The 19,865-nt window shown below is 42.8% G+C and overlaps 1 protein-coding gene across 1 annotated transcript in view; it reads right to left on the reverse strand.

The window, feature by feature from the left end:
• LOC144820521 (uncharacterized) overlaps positions 1-10,960 on the reverse strand; it is a 200,693-nt gene extending 189,733 nt beyond the window's left edge. Inside the window, exon 1 of the mRNA XM_078677939.1 lies at positions 10,876-10,960. Coding sequence (XP_078534065.1) covers positions 10,876-10,928 — 53 coding nt within the window. The 5' untranslated portion in view covers positions 10,929-10,960. The remainder of the gene's footprint in view (positions 1-10,875) is intronic.
• Positions 10,961-19,865: the final 8,905 nt, after the last annotated feature.

Genomic DNA, 19,865 nt, shown 5'->3' on the forward strand with positions numbered 1-19,865 from the left:
AATGGTGGGAGGCAACTAGCCTGCAAAAATATGTGGATGTAGGCAGAGTACCACGGGGCCTCAGAATATACACGGTACCCTCTTACGAAACTCCGAATCCGGCTCTACTCAAAGAATGGGCAGAATATACAACGGAGGTGACCAGCGTAATGCTCAAAATCCTAATTAAATACGCATGGATAGACAGAGCAGATTTACAAGAGAAAATCAAAGAAATTGAAAAACAAATAGAGAAAGAAAAAGATGAAAAGAAAAGTGAAGAACTCCGTGAATCAATGAAAAAACGCCTAATAGAGTATGAAGCCACAATAAAGACAAGAAAACAAACAAAATTTCTGAGGGACGAGAAAGATTATACTGATGGCCGAATTCTAACTTTTGCCAGGAAGTATGACGCCCAAAGGAAAGAACTTTTGAAGACTAAATCAAATCAAAAGGACAACGCCAACAACATCAGAATCAGAGATATCCGATGGAGAACAGACCCTAAAGGGCACGGAAGAGAGAGCTCAGGTCTCAAGTGCCACACTTCCTAACCCGTCAGCCACTGAGTCGACCCCTTTTTTTCAGGAATACGAACTAATGAGAGGATTGAGACAACGACCTGTGCAACGAGTGCATCCCCCAGAAGCAAGGGGAGGAAAACGAGGAGGGGTAACAAAAACCGACACAGGTCGATCGACTCCAGTTGTGACACGCAGCAGACGAGGCAAATCATGGAAGTGAAAGACAATGAAAATGAACAGACAGTGATAAATCTGTCAAACAGGATATTAACGGAAACAGAATTGACAGTTCTCAAATTTGGGCTAACATTTTGTCCAACAACGGCATATGATTACACGCAAATGCGAATAGATCTGTACTTGTTCATAAGAAAAATCAAATTGATGAAAATACATATTTTACACCCTGGCAAAAAGACTGATGCAGCCGCAGAAGCAAAAGAATCATTTGAGCAACTAGTGGGCTCAGATTTAGAGACCATACGATTGTTGAACGATCTGGATGCTACCACAGAGTAGACGGGGAGAGGGAATACACCGTTCTTAGAGGAGTCTGGAATCAGCCAAAAAAGCTGTAAAAGTACGATTCGCAAGAAATCGAAAATCATCCCGAGAACTCCATATGATGCTATAGATACATTTCAAGAACTTGTGATTGAGGACTTTAAAAAACTGCAAACCGAGAAATTTAATGGAAACAAAAGAAATATGAAAAAAAATCAATGGGAAGCAGTGAAAAAATTGAAAGAGGATGACACTATAATCATCAAACCCTCGGATAAGGGGGGAAATGTGGTGGTCCTCAGTAGAACACAATATGAAGAGGAAGCTTTCTCCCAATTAAGAAACCAAGAACATTATACTCCCATCAAACAACAAGAATATTTGGATAGCATCGGGAAGTTCAATGAAAGGATAAGCTATTGGAGAGATGAGGGCATTCTGGATCAAGAAGACTGGCAGTTCATTAAATGTGAACATCCGGAAGTGGCAACCTTTTATCACCTGCCCAAGGTGCATAAAAGCAAGAATTGGCCTCCGGGAAGACCGATAGTTTCTTCCAAGAAAAGCCTGCTGGAGAATACTTCCATCTATATAGACAATTTCATATCTCCAATAGTAAAAGATTTAAACTCCTACTTGAAGGATACGAAAGACTTTCTACGGATAATCAATGGCACTAGTTGGAACTCGGAAATGCTCCTAATTACTTTGGACATAACGAGCCTCTACACTTCAATAGACCATGAACAAGGCCTCCATGCTATGAGCTTTTCTTTTGATCAAAGACCCCTTAAATTTCGCAAACACAATCAGATGCTGATGGATTTAACCAGATTCTGCCTGTTTAACAACATTTTTACCTTTTCAGGACAGTTGTACCGCCAAAGTCAGGGTACCGCGATGGGCACGTGCTTCGCCCCCAGCTACGCAAATTTATTCGCGGGCTGGTGGGAGAAGCACGTGGCCTGGGCGGGTGATAATGAACAATGGATGGAGAACATTGCCCTATGGGCGCGTTACATTGATGATTTATTCATTGTATGGCGTGGTACGAGGAGTGGAGCTGAAAGATACATAGAACTGCTGAATGTAAATGATTTCAATCTAAAGTTTACAGGCTGTATAAGCACAAAGGAAGTAGTGTATCTAGATCTAAGGGTATACATAGAAAATGAGAAAATTTAAACATCTTTGCACCGCAAGACCACTGCGGGAAATACGATCCTACACGCAGACAGCAGTCATCCGAAAAGAGTAGTTAAAAACATTCCAGTAGGAGAATTCCTGAGAATGAAACGTAACTGTTCCACACCCTCAGAATGTACTAAAGCCTTAGCCCAGTCCAAGGAGAGATTCAGAAAAAGAGGATATTGTAAAGGGTTCCTAGAGAAAGCAGAACAAAGATGTAACGAAACTACAAGGGAGAGTCTACTGAAAGATAAAATCATAACCGAAGATAACAATGTGAGGTTAATCAGTAACTATACAGACAAATCCCCAGAGGTCTTCCAAATTCTAAGAAGAAATTGGAAAGTGCTAAAAGCTGATAGTGTAGTGGGGAAGATATTACCAATGAATCCCATGATCACTTATAGAAGAGGAAATTCCCTGAAAGATCAACTAGTTGACAGCCATTATAATCCCAAGAGTAGAAAGACAAAAGTGGTAACAGGATTTTTTCCTTGTATGAAGTGCAAGGCATGTCAATATAGCAGCAAAATCAAGACCTACGCAGTACCTGGGATGCAGAAAAGAAACACTATCAAAAAGTTGCTTAACTGCAATTCAGAGTACACAGTTTACTGTCTAACTTGTCCATGTGGGAAACGGTACGTGGGAAGTACCATCAAACCTGCCAAATTGAGAGTCTTAGAACATCAAAGGGCCATCACATATAAGGACCAAGTCTATCCGGTGGCTCGCCACTTTGAGAAAGAGAATGGCAGTAACTGTAGTCTCCTCACCTTATTTTGCTTAGACCAACTTGTAAAATCAGAAAGAGGAGGGGACAATATAAAAAAAACTTCGGACATTAGAGTCCAAATATATCATCAAATTACAAACAAAGGCCCTCCTAGGTCTGAACAATGAGGAAGAAATGTGGGTTCATGTAGGTCGCTAAATATGAATGCCAATGGTTTCCTGATAAATATGTCTGAATTAATAGTTTTTTTCAAAAAAACTTTTGGAGTATTGCCAGGAATCCCAGGAATTGCATAATTTGTGATGTGTGAAGATTATTTCTGTGTATTATGCTGTGCTCTCAGCCCATTCAGGGCTTAACAATTTGAATGATGGAAAATTGGTATGCGAGCGACATAAACATAGTGATTATACACTATAGGAGCAGCGTGCTTAAGTCGGTAGAGATAGTATCTACGACAAATAAGATAGTTTGGAAAATTTCTTCCAGAAGAAGTATGAATTTAATTTGTAAAGAAGGAAATTGTATTACAAATCATAACTATTTGTATCCACTTAGAAATGGCCGCCGCAAACGAGAGGTTTTAGTCCATTTTCCATTTCCATTCCATGTTTTCACTTGTAAATAGTGCACGAACCTTTCCATGTTGATGAATTCAGCAACTGTTTTTTTATTTAAAACCAAATGAGTAAAGTTTCAGATTGACACTGACGAAGGCGGAAACGCTGAAACGCGTTTGTCAAACTGGCTGCGGAAAAGCGCGTGAAATAAATACTTGAAAAATTACTTCGACCCCAAGGATGGCTTTGTTGTGTGCACTTGAAAAAGTGGTTTGGTAGAATTCCAGCCAGTGTTGGGAATATATATATTGAGAATCAATTCTCTGTACACATGCTTTAAGTGGTATCTTGATAGGCTCAAAGGGCTCTTTGATTCCTATGTTGCGTGTTTAAATTAACACCTAATTAGATTTCTATTTACCACTTATTTAATTTTCATATGTTCTATTTCTTTCCTCCTTGTTTGGAACCTCACACTTTTTTGCACTGTAGATGACATGTTGAAGTGTAATAATTTTGCGATGTACATAAATGTATAATAGGATGTATATAGAGCCACCTCTCTTTAATTTAGAGGACCATTGCCGATCCACGGCTATATTTAACATAGGTATAGTATACCATTTGTGAATAATCATATATCTCCAATATGGGCATTGCTGCCTATTTAAGGCATGAGAATGTTGTAAATATTCAACCCTGAGCCACCTCGATACTTTGTTTATAATTGACCATTTCAAGATGGCGCTCATTGGGAGATTTTAAGTCCTCTGTCGATGTCGACTGAGAGGTGTGTCCTTTATACTTTGTAAGGTGTATATAATATATCCGGTTAAACGTGTGTAACTCACACACACTGACGAAGGCCAACGGCTGAAACGCGTCTGTGGCGAGCTTGTAGTCAATAAACTACTGTGTAACGAGTACCCCTCGAGTGCTGTCCTTTCTTTTTCCTGGAATATTGGATTTGGATGAGCGCGATATATATATATATATATATATATATATATATATATATATATATATATATATTGCTCCACTTCAAATAATAAAGGACAAACACTCTTGTTGAGCTAATCCCAATTATGGATTTATTCGCGCACAAAAAATAAACAACAAATGCATTTCGGCATGTACCTTCGTCAGTGTCGACGGGCTCCGTTACCTTGCCCTTATTTATATTACAATCAGTGGCTTAAACTCGTTGTTTCCTGCAATAAATTATCTTCACAAAGCAGCGTGGTGTGTCCGAGTAGTATGTTGGAGAAGAGGGCTGGTATCCCTCGGATGCTGAGATCTATGTTGTGTCGCTGCGTTTAGTGTCGCTGAAGTTTAACTCAGTGAAGGAGCATATATATATTAACACTACCCCGACCCCGGGCCGTCATTCAATCTAATAGTGCCAAAGTGCAACAAATTTGACGTCCCTGGTGGTGGTTGGGCTGCTCTGCCTACGTTCTCCCTGCCCTCGCTGTCCCCTTGGCACAAATTTGCATATTATTTCATGCTTATGCTCCGTCTCGCAAGGAGCATAAGCATTAAGTAATATGCAAATGAAGGCCCCGACACCCCAGTGGTTCTGATGTGATATGTAGGTGCCCCTCCTTCCCCACATTAAAGGACCCCTTACAAGGATACAACTGAAACGGACCCTGAGGAATCCATTTGAAGGAAGAAACGCGTCTGCTGAGCATTTCAGGGACCCTTTCTATGCCTGTGCACTGTCAACAAATAAAGACGCTTTTAAGTCCCCCGGAGCAGTGTCACACTCTTTCCCAAGAGGTGGGAGAGAGACTGGTAGCTATGTTATGCCAGCTAGCAGGTGCTGGCTATGTGACCGCCCTCTTGGTCTGGTGCTACGCAACCTTCCTGCTAACTTTTTGGTATTTTGCTGCAAACAGCCTTCACGTCACCTCTCCAGGGCTGGATTCGTCGCATGAGGAGAGAGGTTGCAGAATTTGTCTGCCTGACAAGGGGGACCTAAGAGGACTTTGTTACCTGTTTTCGCACTGCAGCGGCTGTGGAACAACGACCAACGGTAGTTGGAAGCATCACTTGGTGTTCAGTGGGTCCCTTCACTGCATGGGTCCCGGTGGCGAACTACGATGTCCAGCATGCAGTGGAGGAGCGGGCACAGGACAAGGAGCTTCGCACCTGGGAGGCAGAGGAGATATTTTCATACTTTCTGGCCTGGGTGCTTCTGTGTGACATTTTCACGCTTACTGGCCTGGGTGTTTCTGTGTGACATTTCCATGCTTTCTGGCCTGGGTGCCTATGTGTGACATTTCCACGATTTCTGGCATTGATGCTTGTGACATTTCCATGGTTTCTGGCTTGGGTGCTTATGTGTGATTTTCCAATGATTTCTGGCCTCAGTGGCCCGGGTGTCTATGTGTAACATTTCCATGCTTTCTGGCCTTTCTTGTATCGGCTCTTTGAGCCTGCTTTGTACCTCACACACACCTTTGTACCATGGTAAAAGGTTGTGAGCATTATGTTTAGCATAGGGGTTGTTCTGGAAGGATATCCAGCCACTACAAAATCCTATGCTTACATGTTTGCAATGTTTACATCACTGTATTTAAGCTGTACAGTAGAGCACACATTAATTCTTGGAAAACTGCAAGTAGAAGTCAGTTTTAGGCTCAAATCTAGGTCTACCTCTGTTAGTAGGTATGGCTTTGCATCAAAACCCAGGGGTGGTTGCTTGGGAACTTTCACATCCCACCCATGACACAAATGAATGCAAAGTAGCGTGAAGTGCGACATGTATAACACTTGTTTGAGATTAAGCATGCTTAAATTATGTATTTTAAAGTATTTCATATTAAGAACATTGCTGCAGGCTGTGTTAACTGTTTAAAATATCAAAATACCACCCAATCATAATGCTGTGCACTGTTGCACTTTAAAAAAGATGCTTTATTTTAGCACTGTTTACAAAACTCAGGATATAAAAATCATTTGATTTTTGCACATTGTCTCGTACATTTTTGCCTCTAAACCTTTCAACAGTTATTTGAGGTTGTGTGTTTTAAATATTGTTTCTAGTATTTCATATTTTGTTCTCTGTAGGAATATCTGTAAGTTATGACTCCATATCCTTGTGTACAGTGAGATCATCATTTACTGTGCTTCAAAACGTAATACGTAATGAAAAACGTGTTGTAAAATGCGCAGTTTTGGTCTTTCTTTCTCCAAAACCCCAGCAGTGGTTGGCCTCGCTCGCTGTGCTTGCTTGCTACTCACCGTATTTGCCAGGGCTGCTTTGCGTTCTGGGAGATGCGTCACGTTGTAAAGCCCTGCGCCTTAAGGAGGCGTTTTGGTGCAGTGGGGGGCGTTCCGGCGCAGGAACGCCTCCTAAAAGTGGCTGAGTGAAATCTACAAGATTTCACTCAGTCACTTTTAGGCCAATGCTACGTCAAAACCCTGCGCCTGCTTGAAGCAGGCGTAAGGCTTGACGCAGCATTAGTAGAATGGGCCCCCCATAGCATTGCTGGAGCTGCGTCGCGCATGCGACGCAACTCTAGCAATGCGATACCTTTACGGCACAGATGCGTGACGCATCTGTGCCGTTTTTGCCCCATGGTGCGCCGCATTGTAAATGCGGCGCATCATGGGTGGCGGAGGCATGGCGCACAATTACTGGTGCATCCCTGCTAATTTGCAGGGATGCGCCAGTAATTGTAAATATGCCCCTAAGTTCTTTTCAATTTAACAATTCACTGCTTTAGGATAAATTAAGGTTCTTTGTGCACCTGTCGATGCTTGCATTTCCACAGGCTAGCTCATTGTCTTGTCCTTCATAACAGATCTCTTTCTCCCGCATTGCAGTTGTGAAAGAACACTGACCACAAACGTGTTGAAAAGTCCAAAGGAGTATTAATGAACAATGAAACTGTTTCCACAAGTTTGGGCACACCTCAGCAGATTGTCTCTCAGTTAAAGCAATTTTATTTTTTTCTGATAAGGGCATCAAGGAATAACGTAACCCTTATATAGGTTGCTGCAGCATTGCATTTCACAAATGTTGAAATATGTGGAACTTTGCCGTCAAAAGGTTCTTTCTTTGGTGTAGTTACTGAGTGAGTGAAATGTAGTTTCAGACACATGATCAATCGAGCTCTCATTTGTGGGCTCAGGCTTACAAGAATAACACCACTGCAAATCAGCCTTCCTGATGATTTAGTATGGCAGGCATTATTGCCATATAGTGCAGCCAACACCAGTATTAACTCCATTAACCCCCAGAAGGAGTTAAAAATAAACCTGGCCAAACAGTGCAACTCTGACTGTTATATGGTCGTATTCTGTAGTCGCGTGCAGGTATTCTAAAAGTGCCACACACGTTCTCCCAACCGCATGTGGCATGCTTCATTATTGCAGGTGGCAAGAATCTGACGGAAGGAATACAAAATGATGTCTTGGAGGGTCCCTTAACTTGTACTTGGTCCTTCTTTCTGTCCTTATTAGCAGTTGTCTCCCTCCGTTGCCTATGTCGTTCCCACCACTACTGGGAAAGGAGGAACTTGCTATTCACTTTGAATATTACTAAAGATCCCACAATGGAGAAAGAAACATTATTACCTGTAACATGGTTTCTTCTTCATGGATATTTTAATTAAACATCTAAAACTTGAAGGTGTATTCTAGGACAGTGGTTGTTAACCTTTTGACTTCTGTGGACCCCCTACTTAATCATTGCTGGAATTTCGGGATCCCCTCTGAATCATTATTAGAATCTGGGAAACTCCGCTGAGTCATTGTTGGAATCCAGGGCCCCTGCCTTAAACAATTTTGATGATTTGAACCGCAAAACATTCCACAAAATACAGAAACAAGCATTCATCAGAAGAAATGCACAAACTATACAATGTTTCATTTAATTCACAAACAAATATATAAAAATAACAGTTTAAATTTTAATGGGAAGGTTGGAGCTTTTCTAAATTCAGTGGAGGCCACCTATTATGCATACTACATTCTGTCTGATGCACGTGCACTGCTCCTTCGAATCAAATGAATCTGAAGATACCAACTTAATTTTTAGCCTTCATTTCCAAATTCCTTCACTTTACAGAACATTGACAAATTTTCAATTGTGCTTCTTTATTTATATACACTTTATTAATCTGTTAATATTACATTTTCTAAGCAGTTGTGGACTTCTGGGGGTTCCTGGACCAAAACCACTATTTTAGGCCGTAAACACGAATACCCTGCAATGCCCTGCTATTTCCTCTTAACTTATCATAAAGGAGTTCATTACTGCTGCTGCCCCTGCCGTCAGACAAATTATGAAACTCTTAATGGGGGCAGACATCCTGGGAACCTGACACAGGTACAGATTATGAAAACACAAGAAGATGATGGACACTCACCCCCAGCCACAGATCTGGGTTGAATCCTTAGTCGTTCTTTAGCTCACTTCGCCACTTCAGTTCAGACCCAGCTATATGCAATTAAGTCTTGACCCTGTGCCTCATGGGAACAGTCCAGCCCAAACTGCCAAGCCAGGTCTTCCCTGAACCGGAAACAAGCATCCTAGGACCGGTTCGGGGTAACACCCCATATCAGCCAGGTTAGCTTGAATGCAGTGGCAAAGTGAGCAAGGGCCCCATGTCAGGGCATACCCTGCCAACTTATGGCAAACAAAGCAAACACAAGGAGATGATGGACGGAGCGCTGAAATGTTTCAGACACTCACACCCAGTCACAGATCTGGGTTGAATCCTTCATCGTTCTTTAGCTCACTTTGCCACCTTAGTTCAGACCCAGCTATATGCAAATCAGTCTAGACCCTGTGCCTCTTGGGAACAGTCCAGCCCGAACTGACAAGCCAGGTCTTCCCTGAATCACAAACAAGCATCCTGGGACCAGTTTCGGGGTAACACCCATCATCACCCAGGCTAGCTTGAATCCAGTGGCAAAGTGAGCAAGGGCCCCACGTCTGGGCATACCCTGCCAACTTAGGTCAAACAAAGCAAACACAAGGAGATGATGGACAGAGCGCTGAAACTTTCCAGACACTCACCCCAGTCACAGCTCTGGGTTGAATCCTTCATCTTTCTTTATCTCACTTCACCACTTCAGTTCAGACCCAGCTATATGAAAATCAGTCTTGACCCCGTGCCGCCTCATGGGAACAGTCCAGCCCGAACTGCAGAGCCAGGTCTTCCCTGAACCGGAAACAAGCATCCTGGGACCGGTTTTGGGGTAACATCCCTCATCAGCCAGGCTAGCTTGAATCCAGTGGCAAAGTGAGCAAGGGACCCACGTCTGGGCATACCCTTCCAACTTAGGGTGAACAAAGCAAACACAAGGAGGTGCTATCATTGTTAAAGAAGGTAAGGATACAGCTAGTTGTAGGTCCATCACAGTGACCCCCTTTTGAGCACATAAAAGCAAAATAACTTTTTTACACTTTGAAGTCATCGATCCTCTTGGGGACCTTGCATAGGGGTTAGACCTCATCTCAGTACTGACACAGCTCTACTAGATGTTAGCCTGTGCTCTTTAAACATTGTGGCCTAAGGTATAAAAGCATTGTTTTTGCTCTCAGTCTCTCTTCCTCGTTTAGCTATATTGACAGTGGCACCCTATTTACCTGGCTACAATTGATGGCTAGGGTGTCAGTCAACTAGCTTCTATGTATAGTTCAACTCCTTTCTCTCTGACAGAACCAACCACAGTTTGTCACGAACTATCTTAGAGCCTCAGGAAAAGTATCACACTGCATTGTACCAGAGGATTTTCCCCTAACTACCGTGAAGCATTCCAATGTGCACATGCATTGTTGATAGCACAGGGATATGTTTTCACAGGGACAGCACCCAGTTGGTGCTTCCACTTAGCAGTGACTTTAAATTTGTATCACACTTGTCATTTAATGTGATTGGTAACACCAGAAAGTGGTTACAGGGGAGCTAGCTCACTCTTAGTGTACACACATGTTTTGCTATTCCTAACCCAGAGGAACACAATTTGTGCCCCTTGGTGGTGATAAGGTCCAAGAGAAGCACTTTTCGGGGAGGGAGAAAAGATGGCGGCCGGTCAGTGAGCCCGGTCGGGAGCTCCGTGCTGCTCTACGCTAATATGTTTCTATACTCTGCAGAAACAACAAGAACTATGCAGTGATTATCCAAGTGATTGTTACCAGGTTAGGGGTTATGTACCCCGTATTTTTCACTCTCTTCCTTACTCTTCCTTACTCTTCTTTCGTATAATGGATTGATGACAGCCTGAATCGGGAAAATTAAACCCGGACCCGGACCTGTCCTGCGTCCACGGAGGCCTGTTCCGCAAATAGCTTTCCAATCAGCCTAATCAACCTGAAGAATACGTACTTAGGGAATGCTTAAAAAAACAACATCGGACCTACCCGTTGTCTCCGCGTCTCACTGGAGGTGTCGAGTGCTGTTGGGTCCCTTGCATCAGACGCTTGCAGGCCGGTGGGAGGAGGCATCTGAGGCGAGCAGGAACTGCCGGAGGGCAGCACAGAGAATCACCGTCTTCTTCCGGGGTAAGGGAGGAAGTAACAGCACATTCAGCAACGAGAGTGGAGAGATCTCTGTAAGATCAGAGCCCCATACGGAGCTAAAATAAAACGTGAAATTGACTCGAAAGGTCAAGCCAAAAGGTCGGGTGCTGCACAGAAGCCCGCTCGAGTTCCCCAGACAGCTGATACAGACACGGGGAAGAAAAGCTCCGGTGGGCGTACAGACCAACATATCCGGGTAAGCCGGGGACAAGGTTAGAAGGTGGAGGGAGAGGTGGGGGCGCCAGACGAGTGGGAAAAGATTGGAAACCATAAACAATCTACCTGTTTTAAAACGAACCCCTGTCCTTCTGGTGAAGAGGTGGGGGAGGAATCTGTTGAGGAATCTGTTGAGGGGTCAGAAAAACCGGGGGGCCAGGTCAGACCCCAGATCCTAAAGGGAGATACTGTTTGAGAAACAGGCAGTTTTTAAAATTAAATCCAGTTCCGAAATCTAAACATTCTGTCCCACCAAGAAGCACTAAAAGGAAATCTAAGAAAACCCCTAAAATACAGGTGAAGGCAGGGAAAACACTAAAAAAACCAGGGGATATAGCAGACGTACGGGAGGGGCCAGACATTGCGAGGGTCAAAATAACTCCCTCAATAAGATCGTTCTTCAAACTACAAGAGCAAAATCAGGAAAAGAAACGGGACCTAGAGCCACAATCGAAGCTATCGGGTCCTGAGCAGAAGAGGCTGGGAGACCCACCTGTTTTAACACATAATCTACCCTGTTCCCTAACTGGTTTAGCTATGTCACTAACAGGGGGTGTGGACCTAACCAACCAAGCCCAATGTCTAGACCAATCCAAGACTCCAACCCCAATTGCAGTTCAAACTCCAAGTCAGACAAGAACCTACACCGATATACTCTTAGAGAAAATGATGGAAGAAATTAAATCGAGAATCGAAATTTCAGAAAGTAACCAAAGTAAGATCCAGGAGGCATGCAAACTTTTAGATACAAAACTAAATGCCTTAGGAGATAGAGTAACAGCTGTAGAGGCAGAAGTAGTCTCACTAAGCAGAAGAGTGGATTCCAATCAGAGAGAAATCAGAACGTTGAGAGAAACAGATAAAGCTATGGCCGACAAGCTGGAAACGTTGGAAAATCCCTCCAGATGAAATAACTTTAGAGTCTTAAATATTCCGGAAGGTAGGGAAGGTACAGATATCAAGAAATTCATCATCTCACTTCTAGAGGAATACTTCCCTTGGAGCAAAGATCTCGGTCTCGAGGACGACATCCAGAGGGTACACAGAGACCCATTTGGAAAAAATAAGGAAAGGAAAAATCCAAGGAAAATCTTGGTGAATTTTCGAACATTTTCTCTCAAAGAAAGACTCCTAAGTGAAGCCCTAAAAACTGGATCATACAATAAAGACGACTGGTCTTTCAGGATACGTTCTGATATATCCAAAGTAACACAAGATAGGCAGTGGGAGTTGGGGCAGATGATGCCTGAGTTGAAAGCACTTGGCGCCACAGTCCAGATGAAATTCCCGGCCTCCCTTCGGATCATGTGGAGGAATAAAATGCACAATATCAGGGACCCTAAGGAAGTCGAATCTTTCTTAGAACAGTTACGTGACCAAACGCGAAAATAATCATCACTGGATAATTGCGCCAGAGTATTCTCAGCTCAAAACAAACAAGGCACGGAGCTCAAAGAGGGCTATTAACAAAGCCCAGAGAAGAAAAAGGGAGGTTTCTCCAGGGAAAGGGGGGATTTTTTAATTTCACTTTTCTTCTTCTTTTTTAACGGTTACACTATGAAAAAAGAAAAAAATAGAAAAATCTTGCACGGGAGATGGGAGCAAGTTAGGGAAAAAAAAGCAGAAAAATTTCCTCAGCATCAAAAAAAAAAAGAGAAGGAGAACTCGGAGGCCGGAAAAAGTAAAAAATGTAAAAAATATGAAAAAAGATAAAACACAAGTGAAAATAACTTCCTGGAAAGTAAATGGATTAAGAACTAAAAGTAGGAGAAGGAGAATATTAGAATACCTAAAAACTATAGATTGCGAAATCATAATCCTTCAGGAAACACATCTGCTAAAAAAGGAGTGGGAAGACATTATGAAAAAATTCAACTGGGTAGATTCATACATTTGTACAGACCAGGAGTGTGTTGATAAGGGGGTTGCCATCCTTTTTAAAAAGTCTCTAAAAGCGAAAGTGGAATCAATAGAAACTGATCCAAAGGGGAGATGGGCAATAGCTAGAGTGAGAATATGTAATTTTTTCCTGACAGTGGTAGGCTACTATGGTCCGAATACAGACGATCCAGTCCCCTTACAAACCCTCTACTCGCAATTACTTCCGCTTTCATCACCCATCATTTTGGGCGGAGACTTCAATATTATACTGGATCCAAAAACAGACCGTCTCCCCAGTAGAAGACAAACAAGACAAACAAGCCTTCCAAAAATGAGAGATTGGTTGGGGGTGTACAGAAGGGATCTGTGTTTAGTAGACATCTAGAAAGAAAAGGGTGATAAACAAAATAATTTTACTTTCCAAAATAAAAAACTTGGAATTCAATCAAGAATAGACTTCTTTCTTTTAGACCAAGGGCTAGTCGAAAAAACTATAAAAGTAGAACATATCCCTGCCCATCTCTCAGATCATTCGGCAGTCCGGATCACCTTGAAACTCGAAGTTGGTATGGAAGGTACAAGATGGACCTTAGATCGTACAATTCTCTTAGACCCCCAGATTACTGAGCAGCTCAAAGAACATACCAAATTATTCTTTGAGGACAATAAGGACGGCACCTCAATACAGACAACCTGGGATGCATACAAAGCGGTGATTAGGGGGAACATTCTCAGCCTAGCAGCTCACAAATCAAAGGGAATAAAACAAACGATCCAAAAGTTGGAAGATAGGATCAAAAATCTGGATATACAAATAGCTGCAGCAATATCTCCTTCTTACAAAGAGCAACTGGAAGCAGACAGAATGTGTCAAAAAGATAGTATAGTAGAAATTCTGGAAAACAAAGTCAGAGAAAAATGGGAGGCCAGCAAACTCGCCCACTACGAATATGGGAAGGGTTGTGGCAAGATGCTTGCTTGGAAAATTAGAACAGACCAAGCCAGGAATAAAGTCGCTTTAATTGACCCTCGAAATCCAACCGAGAATGGATCAGAAGAAGCCATAATAAAACAAGAATTCCTAGCTTTTTTCTCAGATCTCTACAATGAAGATTGCAATCCCGAAATTGAGGAAATAAAACACTTCTTAAGGCCTTTAAATCTTCCAACCTTAACACCAGAATTGAAAGAGGAATTAAATGCAGAAATTACAACTCAGGAAGTAGAAGAAGTACTAAAAAACCTCAAGAGAGGTAAAGCAGCTGGTCCGGATGCCTTGCCAAATGAATTCTACACAAAATTAAGGGACTCACTGCTTTCCCCCTTAACAATTTTATTGAATAGAATCTTCTTGGAAAATGACGACCTCCCTGATTCTTGGAACGAAGCTACAATCTCCATCCTCCTAAAACAAGGTAAAAGCCCCAAAAAATGCGAATCATACCGCCCAATTTCTATCCTGAACTGTGACTATAAGATCTTCACACAGATTATGGCCAAAAGACTGGGGAAAATAGCAGGGCTACTAATCAACAACAACCCGAAGGGTTTTATACCCGGAAGACAACTACAAGATCTAACACAAGAACTGTTTGGCGCCACAGACATAGCCATCAATGAGAAACTTCCACTATCAATAATTACTATCGACGCAGCCAAAGCGTTCGATAGAATCAATTGGGTATATTTGAAGGAAGAATTGAAAAATTTCAATCTGGGGACAAATATCTTAAATATGGTGGCAAAAATCTATACTTCCCCTAGAGCACAAATCTTAATTAATGGCAATCTTACTACAAACATCCAGATAAAGAGAGGAACAAGGCAGGGATGCCCCCTCTCCCCCTTGCTTTTCAATTTCTATATTGAACCGATGGCAGAGTGTCTCAGAAAAGATCCCTCAATATCCCCCTTCTCCTTTCAAGATTGGTCTAAAAAAATAGCTCTTTATGCAGATGATCTGATGATCTTCACAGATAACCTAAGCAGGTCCCTAACGATAATAGAAGAGACTCTGAACGGATTCGGAAGACTCTCCGGCTATCAAATTAATCAAGCTAAAACGGAAACTATGAGCTGGAACGATAACTCTATTAGTCCGTATAGTAAAGACAAAATCAGATATCTAGGTATAGACCTAGTAAAAGATCTAGATAAAGTAACACAGATCAATATCCAAAGAATTGAAAAGGAAGTTAAGAAGCTATTGAAAGTGTGGGGAGGACTACCTCTGACTCTACTTGGAAAATCCAATATAACAAAAATGTCAATTTTACCGAAATTCACCTTTGCCTTCGGTGCCATTCCTCTGGAATTCAAAAGAGAAATAATTTTAAAAATCCAGGGGGAAATCTCAAGCTTTATTTGGTCTTCGAAAAACCCTAGAATCGCTTGGAGTAAGCTAAGAAGGAAAAAAGTTCAGGGGGGGATTGCTAGTCCCGACCTCTATGTGTATTGTAGAGCATTCCAATTTAAATCAAGCAGGAAGCTACTAAATACATCTGATAATTATCCACCTTATCTCCAAACAATGACTAATAAAACTAGCCACTTCCTATATAAATTTGGACACCCAAAATTCTTCAAAAAAATCAAATTTAAGACCCTGAAATCAGCGGCCAAATCTTGGTTTGGCATAAGATGTACGCTAAATATCCCCTATTACAGTGACTTGGCCCCAATATGGGACTCTCCAGGCACTCCTGAGTGCCTTAAAGATATACTTGCACTCCCGATAAAATCAGCAGGAATAATAATGTGGGGACATCTCTTGTCTCAGAATAACTTAATGGATTGAGAGACTTTATCTCTAACAACAAATGCCTCTGTATCAAAATTCAAATATTACCAGCTTTCTAGCTGGGTGAAATCCTTAAAAGAAGTTAGAGCGGGAAATATAACTCTGGAAAAGGAGATGCTGGAAAAGGATGTTTTCCGCAAAGAAATCTCGCATTGGTACTGGGCTTTGATCCAAGCTGGGGAGGAAGAATTTCAGGTACCGGAGAGAGTATGGGGGAAAGACCTGCCGACGCTGGAGCTAAACAATCAATGGCAAGTATCTATGAGTAAATGCTGGGCTATCGTAACTTCAGCTGCCCTAAAGAGAAAACATTTATTCACATCTCACAGAGTATACTGGACCCCGAAAAAGCTGTCAAAATTCAATGGGGCGACAGTGAAGGCTTGCCCAAAATGTGGACTGGAAAAGGCCGACGACCTCCACATGTTTCGGCAGTGCCCCCTTCTCGATGGTTTCTGGAACGATGTGGGTAAGACACTAGACGGGGTGCTAGGAAGACATCTGAATGTAAGTATGGATTTAATTATTTCTAGGGTAATGAATGCAAGCGTGCCAGAAAAACTTTCTAAAGTACAGGAAAACCTACTTTTCTTATTAATATTATTGGCTAGGAGAGAGATTTGTGTGAAATGGGTAAGCCCAGTCCCCCCGACACACAGCGAGTGGCTGAGTTCAATATTAAGAATATACAAACTGGATAAAAGAAAGGCACCTAGTAAAAAGTTTTAAATTCTGGGAGATTTGGGAAAGTTACCAACTAGGACTAACTTAGATTACTTTCCTGGGATAATCTATATGGGTGTTATATCAATGGTTGGACCAGAACAAATCCATCATACCACAGTCCAATGATTATGTGTGAGCAATGGAAAGTCAGGAGAAAGCAAGAGTAGCCAGAATGGCTAGCTCCCCCCCGCACGCTAAATCCTTCAATAAAGTAATGAAAATAAGGGGACCCTCCTTTCTTTAAAGCAACACAGGGGTACTGTCCAGATTCGCACGTTTGCTATATGGCAGTGAAGGCAAAGTCCTGAAGAGAGAATGGGGCCCCGACAACTCCTTACTAACAATATTGCACTAATGAAGAAAAAAAAAAAAGAGAGAAGCACTTTTCGGAGCACAAGCCCTTACCCACCCGAGTGGTGGCATGCTTCACTATTGGGATAGCTCCTCATTGGGCCAGCACTCCAATGACCAACGGGCCCCTTAATAGGGGCTCTTTGCCGGAGATCTTTTCTCTCAATTTGCCATAAGTGAGTTATCTAAACTTAGTGTATTTAGGAGCTATTTGCAAGCCAACTGTGTAGACTGGTTAAACTCAAGTTAAAATCAACTAGGCTAACCCTGGGAAAGTGATTTATTCTAGGGGTCCCTGTTAGAGATTTAAAACAACTGGAAATATACAGGGGCATTATATTCCATATATTCTCCTAATAAATTTACATTTTTCTTGCCCTTCTCATTCTCCACAGATCTATGGCAATTCGTAGGGACTTAATAAAACCTAACTTACATGTAGTGGGCCCATACTGTAAATTCATAGTGTGCAACCACTCAAAATGATCATCAAATGTGTATTCACAATGATATAACTTATATCTCGTTGTTTGGAGACAGTTGATTCTAAACACTAAAACCGACCTGGCCCCCTCTGTAATCAGGTCCCTTAGGACATGTGGGATCTTATGCCACCTGTAGGTACGCTATGTACTGCTTGTGGTTATTTCCACGATCCTACCCCGTCTCCAATGTCCCTTAGTGTAAACAGGACTCTTCTGCTGCTCGTTGGTTCCAAGATCTCTTTTAACCCCTTGGCCGCGGCGGTAATTCCGCCGCGGCGCTGGGGGGTAGAGGGGCCGCGCGGCACCGCCATGCTGGTGACGGAACCACTCCGTCACCAGCCACGTGTGGGCTGTGCTAATGACGGAGTGGTTCCGTCACGGCCCCGCCCGCCTAACAGAACGCGCGGCGCAGCGCAAAATTAGTGTCGCGCAGGCACGGCGGCTGGGCAGTGACGGAACCACTCCGTCATTAGCACAGCCCACCCATGGCTGGTGACGGAGTGGTTCGTCACCAGCATGGAAGGGGTTAAACAAAAGTTGGTTGCATCACATAAGGTCGCGAAAGTGGGTGAGGTGGAAAGCAGCCTCTCCCCTAGGGTTAAGATTCTTGGGATAACTTTTAATGGCCATCTATCAATGGAAGACCATTCTAACTATTTAAATAAGACATTAAGATAGAGGGCAACTCACCACCACCCGTATGGCGGTGGCGATCCGCCATCCAAAATCCTCTGCCCACATGTAAATTCCCCTGCCACATTACCATGGTGGGGGGGACCCCGGTGGACGGAAAGACCTTCCGCCAGTTTTCCACCCGGTCGAAGAGTCGCCGGGCAGAAAAGCTGTTAAGATGGTGGTGGTGTCTGGGAGACACCGCTATCCATATTAGCAAACATGCGGGGTTTTGCCTTTCGGAAAGGCAGGTGGTTTTCGCCATTGGGGGCCAGTAGCGGGCCCCCTGGGATACTGGGGGGTGCACATGGGGGGTACCTATGGTCCCCCTTGCTGTTCTATGCACAACATGGCAGGCACCGCGAGGTGCCTGCCACATTGTGCATGGAACTGCACTACATGCCTTCTTGGCATTGCTTCTGAGAGTACCGCCCGCCGCAAGGTCAAGTACGCCCTGGCGGGCGCATTATAATGTCACCCACGGGACCCCCACACCTATGGCGGGCGGTCCCTTTCTACGTAAGGATAGCGGGCGGACAAAGTCCACCCGCCATCCTAATGATGGTCTTAGTTGTTATATCTATCAGCTGGCACAGCTGAAACCCTTCTCCCCAGAGGTAATTGGTTCAACCATAGCAGGAGTCATGGTGGGCTCCCTTATTAACTATTGTTGCACCATCTTTGTTGGAGGCCCTCAAAATGTGCAGGGATATGTGAAGAAAACCCAAAACATTGCTGCTAACACCAAGTTTGAGGAGCTACAGATATTCTTTCAATTAAGACATAAACGATGACCCTACTTCATACTCAACAATTGAGTAGTCTAGGGTGCCTGTGCCTGCACCATCATGCTTTATATGTTCTTCATCTTGACCACAGATGATGGGTTCTGTCACCATGACTGCAGTCGGTTGCCCTGATTACGTGACCAAATGAATGATCCATGAAGCTTTTAACCCCTTCGACGCTCATGACGAGCTGGGCTCGTCATGCAGTAGCCTCCCAGCACGCTCATGACGAGCCCAGCTCGTCATGAATAATGGGTTTTTGTAAATCCCAGCGCAGCAGCAGAATATGATGAGCTTCCAAGTGGTTAAGGTTCCAAAGAAATGGATTTCTGAAAGTGCTATTGGACCCTACCTCTAAGTTGCAGTTCCCTGTTGAGAAAGGTCATGATTCTGCGTCCTTTGGTTACCTCCATTGACATGGGTGCCACAGTCAGTCAGTTAGGTAATAATCCTTTATTGTGCCATCAAAGCCATAAAAGTTTAAAATAACAAACTACACATTTAAATTGTATACTTAAAACAGCAGAAAGAACAGCAAATAGTGTCTACTCATAAATGTTCATCAAAAGACACTGAAATCCTGCTGACAAAACTATCCGCCTCTTGCGCCATAACAATTATGTAATCATTGGCGCACGCATTACTGGAATAAATATTATCAAGATAAATCTAGAGTTAAAAAACGTACATTTAAACATGTTACAAAATTATATATTTTTTTAAAATAGCTTAAATGGAAACTGCCCTCCTATTGATCCATTAACATTGGGACTCTGGTGACTAAAATAAATTAAATCAAGACAAGCCTAAAATTTTAATGTAAACATACATAAATTAGAAGTTAATATTTGGTGATATGTCAGGGGCAACAGTGGACTCTAGAGATAATTGCAAAAACAAGTGCATGCGGAG

The sequence above is a fragment of the Lissotriton helveticus genome, chromosome 1_1, assembly GCF_964261635.1.
Source record: "Lissotriton helveticus chromosome 1_1, aLisHel1.1, whole genome shotgun sequence".
NCBI lineage: Eukaryota > Metazoa > Chordata > Amphibia > Caudata > Salamandridae > Lissotriton > Lissotriton helveticus.